Raw genomic sequence first — 15,105 nt, 5'->3', positions numbered from 1 at the left:
CTACCCGTGCTTTACCATGCTTTCACTATGCTGCTATGGTAAACTTTGAATACTGTCACCCTCAAACCACAGACCCTTTCCCACTGTATGTATATTGTATTTAGGTGTGTTGATAAGCAGATCAATAAAATAGCCTGGGGGGGTGGGATGAAGCAGGATTTATAGAGTTGAAGGGCGGCTGTATCACTGAACTCAACCCCAGCATTCTTAACACCAGAGGCACTCCATTAGAACACTGCTAAAGGGAATGTGACTTGAGCCCAGACCCCTTTGTTGTGGAAACAGCACTAGTAAAGGATCAAAAGGTTAAATAATCTTGATGATGACAGCATTTTCAATCTGATAAAACTAAGTACGTTAGCTGTTTCCTCTACTGTACATTCCAGAGCTGTGCATTATTCTTTCTTCAATAAAAAAAGCCTTCTGCCTTATCAAAGGCAGTCCCCATCTCTCTCAGCGGATTCTTTAGAGAACTCGAGAGCAGCCGTTTGAAAACAATGCTCAGAGTCTCCAAGGCAGAGGTGCCGACTGAACCCAGGTCACAACCTTTACTGTAACAGAACTGCAACAAACTCAAACAAGGACACAGGAGGGGCAGCCCAACAAAAGAGCCCATTATCAACAAACCAAACGCATCCATTTAAAAGCAGCCTCAAGCATCTCACAAATGTACAGTACGTGTGACACGCGATTAAACAGGTGATTTGTAATGCTGGGGCGAATCTGACAAAGGAATGATTTATGATTGCCTAACGCTATAAACCAGTAATTGTAAAAAAATATCATTTAAATGTATTCATTACTGTACCTTGTTATTTACAATGGGATTTTATTGTCTACAGTGTAATACACTTCCTTTCTGTAAATCCTGCCACAAAGTCACAGATACTGGGCAGCTATAGATGGCTTCCCCTCTACTACGGCATTAGCATATACAGCATATTGCAAATACATCTTAGCATGAACCAAACTGCACAGGTTAGCGTAGCACTGTGGAAGCAATGTATACCTTCTTGACAAGCTTAAAAGGAGGAGAGAGATTATAGACCACAGAGTCAATCTAGTCTCAGGAAATCACATGATGCGGTGACATTTCAACTCTGCTGGGGCCCCCTTCTTCAGACTACTACAGTTCAAAAGTCACCTCATCATCAGGTGATTTCTTTGGAATCAAGATCATAAGAGAATGATAAGAGAAAGGTGAAAAAAAAAACAAAGATGACATCTGAAGCAAGTTATCCATTCATCATCGCAGAACAAACCCAACTGAAAGACTGCTGCTGTTCAATGCAATTACAATCACAGAACAGTTTGAATGAACGTGACTGATGAAAGAGCCAAGTAATATAAGATTCCTTTTATTACAAAGGAAAGCCGTCCTCCAATTGTTCTCGATTCACAGAACCTTCAGGGTGGAAGCTTCTCTTGCTGGTATACAGTTACAGAGGCACAGAGAGAGGAACATCCACTCCATGTGTACAGCATCTGCTCAGTATCTCTGGCACACCAAGCCAACGCTCACCCTGCAGCCTCATGGATTGAAAGAGATGCTCAAGCCGCTTCAATGGGAAACCAATGGGCTCCATTAAAGGAGGAATAAAGTTATGCAGATGGACTACCTTATCTAAGGAAAGACATTCAAAAATACAAAAAAAAAGAAATACAATTAGTTTTGACACTACGCATCTTTGCCAATTTCTTTCATGGAATCTCGGTGGGACTGAAGCATATTGCTTAAAAAAAATGTACGGTATAATCTTTCATAACTTTACATTTACAAAATTAGATTTTATATATCTTTTTCAATCCAGAAGAAACTGTCCACTCCGTTTGCGGAGACTTTCCGTTGATGTCAGCAGAGAATAATCACACGTGACACGCATGTCAAAACAGCAGCAAACAGCCCTGCTGAAAAGTCGCATTGATTTCAGGTCCATCAAGGCCATGCCAATAAAAGCCTTTAAATATAAAGTGGAATTGGCCTTTCAATCCCTGTAATTGAACAGTCTGAAACCCAGACAGGAGATTTGATCCAGATAACAGATTCCAATAGTACGTTGGCGATAGAAATGTTTCAGACTGATAGATACCTGCCCTTGCACGTCATTTCCTAAGCTCTGATGCTCCATCAAAATGACAGGCTTTAAGAGCTCATGTAAAGAAGCCTATGGTTGAGTGTTCCTTTCCTCCGATCGCCTACACAACTTGGGAATTGGTTTGGACTTGTGGAGTGTCCGGCTTGTTGATTCCGCCACTTGCATCTACTTGGACTAATCCATTGGGAATTGTGATACCCACTTTTCTCTGGTTTGCAAAAACGTTGAAGATCTGCCAAGTGTTAAATGTCCAGGGCTGCTGCCTCAGAGCTCCCGAAGAGGAATGCAAGTGCAATTACCCGGCCTTTGTGTTCTCTCTACTCACCCTCTTGCATGTTTACAGAGGGGCCAGGAAGACATTTTGCCAAACAATTATCCCATTCTCCAGCCCAGAGACGCTAATGTCTGCAAGAGCACATTTTGCTGCAAAACAAACACCAAACATTCCCCAGACTAAAAGATAGCATTGACTTAGCAAGTAATGTATGGGAGCATTCCTTACAGTCCTGGCTAAAATAAATAAAAAGAGAATGCAGATTGGCGTAGCTGCGTTCACGCTTACAGCAGAGGGAACGTCCGTCTTAATGACTGCATGATTGGTTCTGTTTCATAATGTACCAGCAAGAAGGGGTGCACAAAGCAGCCATAGTGAAAAATACATGCACCGTGTTAAAGCTGACAGTTAATATACCAGATCTCAGTCACTGGCTGACAAACACATTCCCCCGTGCAGCTTTTGGGAGACGAGCCCTTAAGACTGGCACGTTGATAGAGGACCTCAGGTTAATATGGAGCAGTGGAATGAATCTGTAGCACATGCAAATAAAAACCTCTCAACACATGAATGCAAGGGGGGGGGGGGTGGACTTTGTGGCAGTTCGTACTCCAGCAATACAGACTTCTGAAAAAGACAAGCCCCCACCCCAAATCAATGTTACTGGCCCTTCCTTTTTTTTGCACTCCAGTGGTAGGAGCAAAGACTATCCTGCTCTTAATTAGCAATCTTAGTTGCAGCACAATTTCATTTGTTTCCTCCAAATGTATTCTGATCTACAGTCGTTCTCCGCTGACCTGTGAAAAATGAGTCATTGAGCTCGGTGACAGCGGTAAGTGCGAAACGCAACATCAAAGATGCGTAATGAGGGGGCCCTCTTAAGACTGACAAAGAAACGCCATTAATCAAGGAATGCGGGAGAGGTGGCGGCCCTTTGGCAGGCATGTGATCTGGGCTTTCTCTGTTCCCCACCAGAGGAGGGCAGCCTGCTGTGCCGAGCTCTTCAACCCAGAGAAAAGGAATTTCCACCTCTCTCTCATTCCCCCCCCCATCCCCGGCAGCCAGCAACTCTTTGATGGTTATATGTCAACATGACCTCTTTGTCATCACGGCTACAAAAGGTGGGCACATTACACTCCAGGATACGTTTTTACAAACACACACAGGCACATACAAATTGGTTAATGTAACATGTGTTGACATGTACTGACCTGTTGTGGAGGTCCCATGTTATTACTGTACTGTTTCATTTTCTAGAGAACCTGAAGCGTTTGTAACCTAACATGTACGTTTTATATTTTTTTATTATTGTACAACAAAAGAGTTTCTTCTGAAAGACGCGAAAGAAATGAAGGTAGCTGCGGGTAGCCAAACCACAAATGCCTCCCGGATCACAATTTATTTATCCCTAATCTTTCTTCTCTCCATACCGCTGCCTTTTTATATATTTTTTTATTAACCTTGGGGTCAAACACAGGATTATGATCAGTATCATACATCAAACTAAAACCAACGCTTCATTCATGCTTTCCAAATGCATACTAGTCAGCCAGCGGGTCGCCAATACCTCAAAGTTTTCAGCACCGAATGGAACCCCAGAAAGTAAATTATAACTCACAAAGCTCAAACTCTTTCCAATTAATGGTTAAATAAAAAAGAAAAGAAAAAGGGAGAACAAAGGATCGTCTTTCTATTGATCATAATAACATTTTGTAGGGCCTTTATAATCAGTTGCTTGGTGACAGACCTCCATGAGAACAATGCATTGAAAATCTGTAATAGGCGGCTTGGTCCACTGTAAACCTCCCGTAAGGTCATTGAAATGATAAAAAGCATCCTGGGGACACGCTGAGCCAAACCTAATGAGGAACACTAAATGGGAAAAAAAGCCTTCAAAAGAGATAGCATTTACAGAAATAGAGTGCTTCCTGGAATGGGCTGCGATTGAAGGAGGCAACAGGGGCTCCGGCTTCATGAACCCCCTAGCTGTGAGCTGGGGAATAGGACACAGCTAATAAGACAGCAATTTATGACCAGGGATTTCTTTATCTTTGCAGAATACCCTATGGGGGGGGAGCCATAAAGACATGGGGCTAATCATGCCAAATCACCCCCCACTGCCCCGCCACAGTGCAGCCTGTCACCGTGCTACTGCCATAGACTGCCATTACCTAAATTACTAATTGAGCATGAGAACTAATGCTAGTAAATCCTGTGGAACAAAAAGACTGTTTGGTCTTCAGAAACTGCACCCCAACTAAAGTTCACTTCAGAAATAACTAAGTGGCCCTTCACTTAACAGCAGTCCTTCAAGTAAAGCTGATAAAAGTGTGAGGAACACTGCACACAGGCAGTGTTAGCGCATGGATACCATTTAAGATATTCTACAGGTTTTACCGTGTACTCGCTTGTAAAAACCTAAAAAAGGAATCCACTCACGAGCTTGATTGAGTGTGTGCGTCTTAGTGCGTCTGTGTGACTTGTGCGTTTGCCATAAAGTTCCAATCCCATTTCACTGTGTAACATACACTTTGAGGCAAAATTGTAAGAAAGTGAACAGACACGTCTGCCTTTGAATCCACTGAAAAAGACATTTTGTGGCAACTTAGGGTTTACTTGGTTTCTTGTGGCTCTCCCTGGACAGGCAGGGCACACGTTCACAGACTCTTACCAGCACCTTGGCAGCGTGGAGACGGAGGAGGAGTGTGAATCCCGCGGGACCATTGACGAGGGATTACATTCAGTTAACGGAGCAGCAGCTCTGTGTACCGGGGTCACTGACTGCCCCGGCACCACACTGACAACCACTCTCTCCTCATAAACCACAACAATTACGAGCCGTTCAGTGTGGCTGCTGAATAAACCTCCAGGTCTATGTGTCTTTGTGCTAAACCACTGTGGCTTGCTTTGTTACAGTACATGGTGTATTCAGCAGTGGCGACCAGCAGGGGAAAGGAAAGGACTTGGTACAGCTACCATCGTTCCGACTTCAATAAAGGCGCTGTGTTGGTGCTCCTTTAGGGTTTCTATCCACTCTGTATCATCTCCCATCGGAAAAGCTGAATAATGATTTGCGTATGTTTGACAGCTCGGTCTCGCTGGCACTTGTTCAAATTTCTGAAAAAACGGTGTGTGTCGTGGGGAGCTGGGGGTGGTGATGACTGACATATCGGTTCATTTGCTTTTTACAGCAAACTGCACAGCAGCCCGGAACACTAACCCTTTCCTACACAACTCAATCACTGAGTCAGCCACATCTACACTGTTTATGCTCAACAGCTTCTGCACAGTAACAAGATTTTGCTTCTTCCTAAAACGATTTCCAAAGGAGGAGCGGCAGCTCACCGCTCTCTTCACACCTTACCTGTCAGAAGAAACCAGGTGAATTTGAACAAATGGACGAACACACAATTCTCCTGTTGCTAAGAAAACAAATTACCCAATTGGATGTTGTTGTTTTAGCATATTGTAATACGGCTTGCATAGCGGTCAAGTGCTGCAAAACATGAGAAGAAGACCATGCACACAGCACATGTTCTGAATATGTGTTGCATACATGCAGTGTCACTCAAATCCTTTCTACTGAAGAAAGGTTTCAATATTACTAGGTGGCTGCTTGAGAATGTCCACCCGAGACAATGGAACTCGTTTCACAAGGGGGTCGGATAGGAACCCACGCCTCCAAAGGGTGAAAGGCATGCTGCAACATCCCGCCACCAAGACTAAAGAGTTCCCCTCAAGATTGATCTCATCTCAGATAACACATTAGATAGTCATTAGGGGGGAAAACAATATCCTGGCTCTGTCAGCTCTGTTACTCACTGCCCTCTATTAAAAGAGCGCGATTAGCCCTGTTTGGAGTTCATACACCCAGATCTCAAAGCCTCTTTAAACCCATAGTCACATGCTATCTTGTCATCCATTACAGGTGGAATGGACTCATTCAAGTAGAAGGTTTTGAAAGAGTTCAGACTTCACTCCTCCAGAGGTAATGTTCAAGGCTGTATTGTTTTTTTCACGGTTACCTCTGATTTCAAAATTTCAGTGAAATTTGTTGTATAATAACTGTAAAAAATGTTGTAGATATTAGGTTTAAATCATGGGACTATCTATTTTTAGACCTCGAAAGCAATATAGCGCAGGCAATGTTACATGATTAAGAAGGACAGGTTCATTGTGAAAGCACAGCCCAAGGTCAAAAAGGATCAGAATATGACCTCTCAGGAGTCCTTAGGGGTTCATAAACCAATAGGAACAAGCCACGGTCATCAAACCCATGACCAAACACAGGAGCATTCCATTCCCAGAAAACACAAGAGCTGGATCTGCAAATGAATGTTGATTTGGATCAACTGAAGTGTCATTAAAAACCATGTTCGACGGGTACTTTAGTCACAATTACTGAACATTCAACAACGTTAAAGGTTTACCTTGGTTCTTTTTCAATGAAACTGCTCAAGCTTGCATTACCCAAGCCCTGATCTATAGTAACACCCTCACCGACGTACTCAAAAGTTGAAAGTGTGGTGCTGCCGAGTTTGTTTTCATTAATCCCGACAACAAAGCTCTGTGCCCATTCGGCCATTGTGCTAAAACCCGCTGGGGGTTCCATACACTCACTGAGCCACTCTCGATTCTGCACTACATTATATACAGAAGCTTTCGTCCTCATAAATTATTAGGATGACATTGATGTTCCTCAAGGTAGAAACATAGGGAGCAACCTTACCAAAACACTGCTTTAGCAAAGTCTGAACAGGCTATACTTTACCAAGTGCAGAAGAATGCACATCAATCTTAATTCTACCTTTTCATTTCAAGTCGCACATGTGTGCTAGTGTGTACAAAGCAAAACAATCTTTCCCCTTTAAAGAAAATGTACAAAGAAATGAAAAAATCCTTTATGCGTCTTCAAAAAATTGAACGCAAAATAAACAGCATTTCAATGGCTGAAACTTAGGACTTTAAAAAATGATAAGGAATGACTGAAGAGAAATTTCTGGTGATTGTACAAATCTATACTGTATGGGGGTGATGCAATTACATTTTTTAGTTGAATATTTAAAGAAAGTATTTTACTTTAGCCATCTGTGTACATCAACCATCAAATGGTAATACCCTGAGTTTCTGTTAAACTACTTGTCTGTGTGTTTGTCTGTATATCTAGATCCACATGTGTGCATTGCTTTCCTTGGGAGGAGTGCCGACTAAGATAAATTGTGTTCTTCCGAGGTGCCCTTGTGTTGACAGCCATACAATCAATAAAAGACATATGTGCTTGGATTAAGAGAATAGGTCTTAAAATTGAAACCAATGATTGTTCCGGGGCTTAGGCAATGCAGTTGTTTCTGACCTTCATATTCTCAACTATCTCAAAAGATACCAGAGAGGATATATTGTTCTGTGAATTGCTGTTCAATCACCCAGGACTTCATACTGCTACGATCTGATTAAATAATCATAGAGACTCCTGAGCAGAGCGAGGTGTAAATCAGACACATTCTGAAGAGGCAACGAGATACAAAGCCTGAGGTTCATTAGAATCTAATTACATGCAAACTGTTTTTTTTATTAAAATATGTCTATGATAAAGCATTCCTAGAACAAACCTTGTCATTTTACTGTACACGCCCCACACTGTAATCCTGCAGTTTCCTTCAAATAAATGATTGTGAAATGATGTTTATTTTTTATAGAGAGGCTGTAGGAATACACCAAGAGCCAGAGCTAGCAAGATCAAGTACGAGGCTTGTTGTACAGCACTGTGTGCAGCCATGTGAATTTCAAACACTAAAACCTGACATTCAGAAAGAAATAGATTACTGTCACACATGGGCTTATAGATTCAGCAGCCAGTGTCACTTACATTACAATAGAGCTCGAAATTTCTACTCTGACATTTTCATTTTAGCCTCCACAAAAGGCAATCTGCCGCCTCGTATTACTGTGGCCCTTGAAAGCACAGAGCTATGAAAGCAAAAAAAAAAAAAAATTATATTGAAGGCATTTGTGCGCATCCAAGCTTTTTATTAAAAAATAAAAATAAAGTGACCAATATAAGGCACTTTGTATATTAGAGAATGTCTCTACAAAGTCATACAATAGATTTCAGCAATGGTAAACCAACCATGCACACCTCACTTAATTGTTGATTTTAATGGAGACGGGACAATGCGTTTTGACACATTGCGTGTCTTATTCTTAAAGAATACAGAACATTTGTTCTGGTTTGTGTGACCAGTCCCATTTCACACGAATATCAACAAATAAGCGAGGTATGCATGATTGGTTTACCATTGCTATGAAATGGCAAGGCCATTGTAGCCACAATATTATTGTGCCTACCTGGTCATATACTGTAGCAGTAAGCTGAATTATTATTCAGTTATTCGTGTGGATTATAACTTGTCATACCTAAACGTGCCTAGGATTTAACACCAGTTCAGTTTGCAGTATATATTAATATCTATTAGGGATTTGGGGCAGCCGCTGCTTTATTACAGTTAGTGTGCTACACTGTGTATACAAACACTGTGGATACACAAGCTTTTGCCATGAAAGGGATGACTTACTTGCAGCCTGCACTTTTGCTTTCCGGCTGACCACCAGCCCAAAGTGGTTCTGGGCGACGCAGTCATAGTCCCCTTCATCCGAGGACCCGTCGGCCTTCGTCTTCTGGAACCTGGTGATCACCAGCGATCCATTGACAAACATGGCATTGTTCTCACCGTCCAATAGGAGCACACCGTTTCTCCTCCACGACGTTGTGATTGGCTGGATGCCATCCACTTGGCAGTGTAGCATCAAAGGCTGCTCCTGGACAGCAATGATGTCGCTGGGTTCCACAGCAAAAGCGAGCTCTGCGCAGTGACCGACCTCTGCAAAGAATACGATAAAATAAATAAATACATAAATAAATAAAATATGGAGATTAACCGTACTAGAATGTACACTGATCAGCCACGCATCCTCACAGGGTTTTTAAATTATAAATATAAAAAACAATAACAAAAGACGCGGCGCTTTTCTCCGCGCCGCACATAAATACAAATAATAATAAATAGGGGCGGGACACTCCGCCACAGCGCCCCGTTGTACGCCTGTTTATTCATTTGAAATGCCCAGTTCGAATGTAGCCTCACCAGTTTCGTTACCTTACCTCACATTACCTTGCTTGAGGCCTAATCGCATACTGTAAAAACAAACCACATACTGTGCTCAGATATATAAACACAGAGAGTCCCAGAGCAGGCCCCTAGCACAGAGGAGTGTGAAGTGGCACACAATCCTCACAGACAACTGCAAAATTCACTTATTCCCTTATAAACAACTTTTTTTTATTTCAGTATTACTGGTTAACTATCTGCATTCCAATACTACTGGTACTTTTCTGTGTATGGCATTACATTACATTGACATGCGTTATTATAATACAGAACACCTTTGTTTTATTGTTTACTATGGAAACATTTCCTTTATCCCATTCAGGGAATATATATATATATATATTCCTGTTCAGAGTTTTGCGGTTAGGACATGAAAAATCTTTGAAACAAGATGATGCCTCGTTGTCATGGTAACCCTGTACTTCACAGGAGTGCATTCAGCCCTTTTAAACTGTCACTAAGCACTAAGTCTTTCCCTTTCCTCATACAAAAAAGAAATCTGTTTAAAACAGGACAGCCTTCAGCTTTAGTGTATGTTACTAAGTTCAGTAGAGCTGTACAGCCTTTCAATGCAGCCAGGTAAACTCAAACTGACATAAGAATGTTTAATATCAGTCTCTGTGGAGGGGGTTCCACACAGTTCTCTCAGATCTGCAGGACACCAGTAGTCACAGTAAAATCACATCATCAGGACTTGAGACTTGAATGCATTTTTGCCCCTGGCTAGTAAATTCCATCGTCTCCCTCCAAGTCAAACTTAAGTTACTTAAAACAGCATTATCTGCCTCAAGTAAGCTGTCTAGGTCAATCATATGTTGACATGTTCGTGTTTTACCTCCGCTGTAACGGGATCTGCAGAGAATCAAAGCGAGTTGTGCAAACTGCTTGTTGTTGCTGTTTCAATAATGATAAAAATACATCCTCCAGACATTACAAGTAGCTGTGCTGAAGCTGCAGTGTCCCACGTTCACATCCAATTTTAGAAATTGATATTTCATTGCAGACCGGACCTCGTTCGCTAGTTTTATAATGGAAGCTGCAGGCACACAAGCAGAAAGCTTTCTTGCCGTGTCGCTAAACATGCTCCAGCTACCTTCAGCAGCAGGAGGTTATTAACATCATCGTTAAGCTCTGCTGTAGCTCAGGGAAGCCAAACATACTGCACTTTGGACCCCTCACCAAAAACGACTTGACAAAATGTGCATCACAAGATGACTTCTTGTATGGTTCTTGTAACACAAGACTTTGCTACCTCTGTAAACTTGTTTTCCCCTCACAGACTGTATGTTTCTTCCAAACAACGTGAAACGCACTGTTCTATCATTTGTGGTCAGCATTAATCCCCCGTTCTGCTCCACTTGTTAGTACGAGCTGTTTAGACAGGAGACGTAAATTAACACACAGTACAGCGACAGCATGTTTTCCACCAACTGGCTTACTGTGCATCCAATGTATTACGGTGTCTAAAACCCATTTAGACATGAATATCATACAGCAGATATCCTTCTGCATTTACTGATTAGCTCATGGAAGTAATGAAGGTGAGGAATTATCTACGGAGCTGTCTGTATACTGTGAATAACATAAACCAGTTTTCACAGCCTATATGTGTGCTCTTATTAGATGAGGTATGGTCTACTAATGCTAGCTGGATACAGGTGTATGTATACACAAGGAATTATCTTTGACACTGGCATTTAAGTCACTTAGAAGTACAGCATATACTACAAGGCTTTTCAAAGTGGGACATTCTGAGAAATATACACAAGAAGCAGTCCTAACGTTAGACAATCTTCTAACATTTTCTTGTGTACATTTAAACAGAGCACATGCATACTGTAGTGTCTATCTAGTTGTGTTTAAAGCATGCAGTACAGATACTGCAGTCTGCCCCCAGTCCGGATTCTGTCCCCAGTGATTTCAGAGTCTGGTGTTGTACTTTGGGAATTCCGTTTGCCACCATGCTTCTCTGCAGTTTCATCTACCGGACTCAGCAGATGAATGGATGCAGAGTATGTACAGATCCCCAGCACTAACACTGTATGCAGAGGCTTAACCCTCCCCAAGCAGGACCATTGAACACTTTTTCTATAAAAGTGTGGGGGGGGGGACAAATATACAAGCCACTTTATCTCCAAGCTCGCTTTAAAAGTGGTATGGTTGCCAACTCCTGAAGCACACTCAGGTCTTGCATTACTTCAGCACGAGCGCTAGCTTGGCTGGGGGGGGGGACCTGAATCAATGGGAGTGGAGCTTGTAGTTTAATGGTGACATTGATATAAGAGAAATCACAGTGTCTCAGCACAATGCCGACTCCCACCACATGCCATCCGAAGCCACACTACTTCATGCAACTCATTAAAAAAAATACAAAAAATCAGGGAAATCTCATGCATCAAGTGGTTTAATATTTAAAGCACTGGGATTTACTGTAGCATTCACCCGCTGGTACACTTTGTTTTAATCCTGTTTTTATATCTGATCTGTGGACTGAGCTGCTGATTGGAGGCAGGACAATGGTTCCACTCACTGTGATAATTCTTTGACTATCTGGGAATAGCGTTGACATTACTAGGCGACTCTGATTTGCCAAAATCCTCAGTTATTACGCAAACGTGAGCATGATGCTCCTGTACATTAGTTCTGCAACTGTTCCAAATATACTGAATCAGCACCTTACCAACAATTAAAGTATAGAGTTCTTCTGATGTAAAACAGTGTAGAAAAAATACCTTAATGCCCAGAAAATAAAACACTCCACTTAAAACATACAAATGGCACAGCGTCTTCAAGAAGTCATCCATGTCCACATCGAATGCCATTTGTAAAGCTGCACTTAATGTACAATGAAAATGTGTAGTAAGCATGTTAAGGACTTTTAGGAAAACAAACACCACAGCGAGCACCTACTGATTCTTTGGTGAAGGACGCATTAACCACCTAGGGCTTCGTCTGCAAGTTCAGCACGGGGGTACACGAGTGAAAGGAAACCTGGGAATTTGCATTGTAGAAATAAGCACCACTCTGCAGCCTATCAGAATGTGATTCTTTGCAGGGGTTCTGCAAGCAGGTCAACACAGCAAGTGGATGCTTTGGGCTTTGCAGGCAGGCTGTATTGAATAAACAGTTGATCCAGACACAAGGCAATCACCTTCTATACAGAATGAACTAATTTTGCATCATAAAGCTGAATGAAACCTGCTGAATAATGTTAACATATTGAATTACACACCGCATTGTAGTTTTATACTGACAATTGAAAAAATGTGACATTTCGAAATCTAACATGAAATGCTGTACTACTATTATGGCTTCCGGTAGACTTTAGCGATATCATTTTGTATTCTTTGATTACATGATGTTAATTTTTTTTTTTTTTTTTAATAATATCTCAATCCTGAAATTCTAAGTGAGTCAAAACCTTTGGCCATAGCTGTAGACTTTAAATTTGATTAAACAACTTGGACTTTGAAGTGGCTCAGAAGAGCTTGAAAGACCAGCCATGAAGAGCCTCTTGTTAAAACCGCGCAGTGTGGGGGCGTATGTTGTCCTAACAAGCCATTCGGATGCCTAGGATCATTCAATAGTGACAGCTGAAGAGCAGCTTCCTGTCTGACTAGCCTATTATATACTATAGGGGGAAAAACACCAAGAACTGAACCTGAATCCTATTGTTTAGCCTTTTCCAAACATGTGAACACACACTGTCAAAGTGAAACATACATGGGATCTTCAAATGATAAGAGACTGCGGTATAAAATGAAACTATAAAATTGTTACTGAATGTGCCAAAAAAAAAAAAACACTGAATATCCAGAATTTATAAATCTATGTTAAAACACACACACACACACGATAGCCAACTTGTAATATTTGTATCTAAGATAAATTGAGTAAATGGTAGGAAATAAAGTAATGTATTCTGCTGTGAGTGAGTGCGAGACATCTGATCACAGTCCTTACTATTCTGAGTGTCTCACAGAACAAAACCCAGGAATCTCATATCCTGTGTCTTTCCTTGAAAGCAGGCTTTGCCTTGATAGACAATAGCTGTCAATCATCCAGAACAAAGCAGCCCAGGAAATAAATAAAATTTAAAAAAAAAAAACAGAGAGGAACTGCCTTAGCTTTTAATCTCAATATAGCATCACTCCAGCAAATCGCCTGATCCCTTTGTTAATAGCGCACTTAATGCACGGTCTAGATTATCATTACTGTAGTATTTAGCACCATTTGAAGACAAATACACACACATACACTTCTACAAAACACATTATAAAATTAGTCTATGTATTTTGGTGTAACAAATAATAATAATAATAAAAAAACACGTTCATAACTGCCTTAGTCCGACAGTATCAAGTTAGTGCCGATGCCTAATGCACCGTTAATAGCATGCTAGAGCAACTATTTTTCATCCTGTATGATTTCACATAAAGATTATTCACAAAAGAAACAGATAACAGACTGGATAACAATGAAAAGTTCACAGAATGAATCAAAGTTGTAAAATCTTTGACAGTGGATTCACTTGGTTCCACGGGAGTGAAGCACTTCACAGTGCTTCATAATTCACAACAACAACACCACCAACACCATCACCACCTCCAGCTGCTAGTGCAGATGCACAGCACAGAGACATAACAGAGCATGAAAACAAGAGCTCTCCCAGTATTGAAACGCAGGTAAACGGAACGGTTAACCGCGCGTGCATTCTGTGTATCCACAGTCAGTATTAAACAAAACGGTATTCTATAAAATACTGTAACAAAAAAACAACACCATACTTCACAAACATGCTTCTACAAGCACTTCTTTGTGTGGTTGGGTAGATTCCAGTTCTGTTCCCTTGTTTTATTTCAGAATATGTAATAAATCGAGAAGTGGGTTTTCATTGATTTGTATTTGCTTTACACGAGATCAATGACGTTGTAATGCAATCCCGATTAATAACAATACCGCCCCTTCTGTCACACCCCTCTCCCCTGCATCTAATACAGTATTGGCTACTTATCAAAATTAAATATTTTACAACACTGTTAATCCCGTTAAACCTGTTTTTTTTTTATTTTTTTTATTGTTATTGAGGTGTGGAGTTGTATAATTGTCTGGCATGTAACAGCGGTGAAAGCATGGTTAAAACACAAGCAAGTATAGTAAACCGAACGCATACACGAAAATGCGTGGGAAATACATAGCATTAGCACTGCATGAACCCACTAGTATTATTGCTGTTTCTTTTTCGAGCAATACACAGGTACACAGCAGCCAGCTTGTTTAGCACCAAGTCAACCCTTTGATGTTTTTACAAGCAGACCTGGCTTTACTGCAACCTCCTTCAACGCGAGGCTGCTGGTTTGCACAATGTTCCCTTTTAAAAGCGCGTTAGTGCTACACAAATAATAAAAAACAAATACAGTAACAAGTAGGGCCTATGCAAGCTGTACACGATTATAAACTCCCCCTTGTAAAATTTAATATTTTACTATATATGTATGTAGTCACATGCATCCAAAAGACAAGTCTTCTCTACTTAACTGGTATATTATAAAGTTCAAGGTTAACTTTA

General features: G+C 41.1%; 1 protein-coding gene across 2 annotated transcripts in view; it reads right to left on the bottom strand.

The window, feature by feature from the left end:
• LOC117427845 (immunoglobulin superfamily DCC subclass member 3-like) overlaps positions 1 to 15,105 on the bottom strand; it is a 63,612-nt gene that overhangs the window by 47,130 nt on the left and 1,377 nt on the right. For both annotated transcript variants that reach the window (XM_058995435.1, XM_058995436.1), the window contains exon 2: positions 8,943 to 9,248. In XM_058995435.1, the coding sequence (XP_058851418.1) occupies positions 8,943 to 9,248 (306 nt within the window). The remainder of the gene's footprint in view (positions 1 to 8,942; positions 9,249 to 15,105) is intronic.

The sequence above is a fragment of the Acipenser ruthenus genome, chromosome 21 (assembly GCF_902713425.1).
Source record: "Acipenser ruthenus chromosome 21, fAciRut3.2 maternal haplotype, whole genome shotgun sequence".
NCBI classification, from domain to species: Eukaryota; Metazoa; Chordata; class Actinopteri; order Acipenseriformes; family Acipenseridae; genus Acipenser; species Acipenser ruthenus.
The sequence above is the reverse complement of the archived record's forward strand: the minus strand, read 5'-3'. Positions and strand labels throughout refer to the sequence as shown.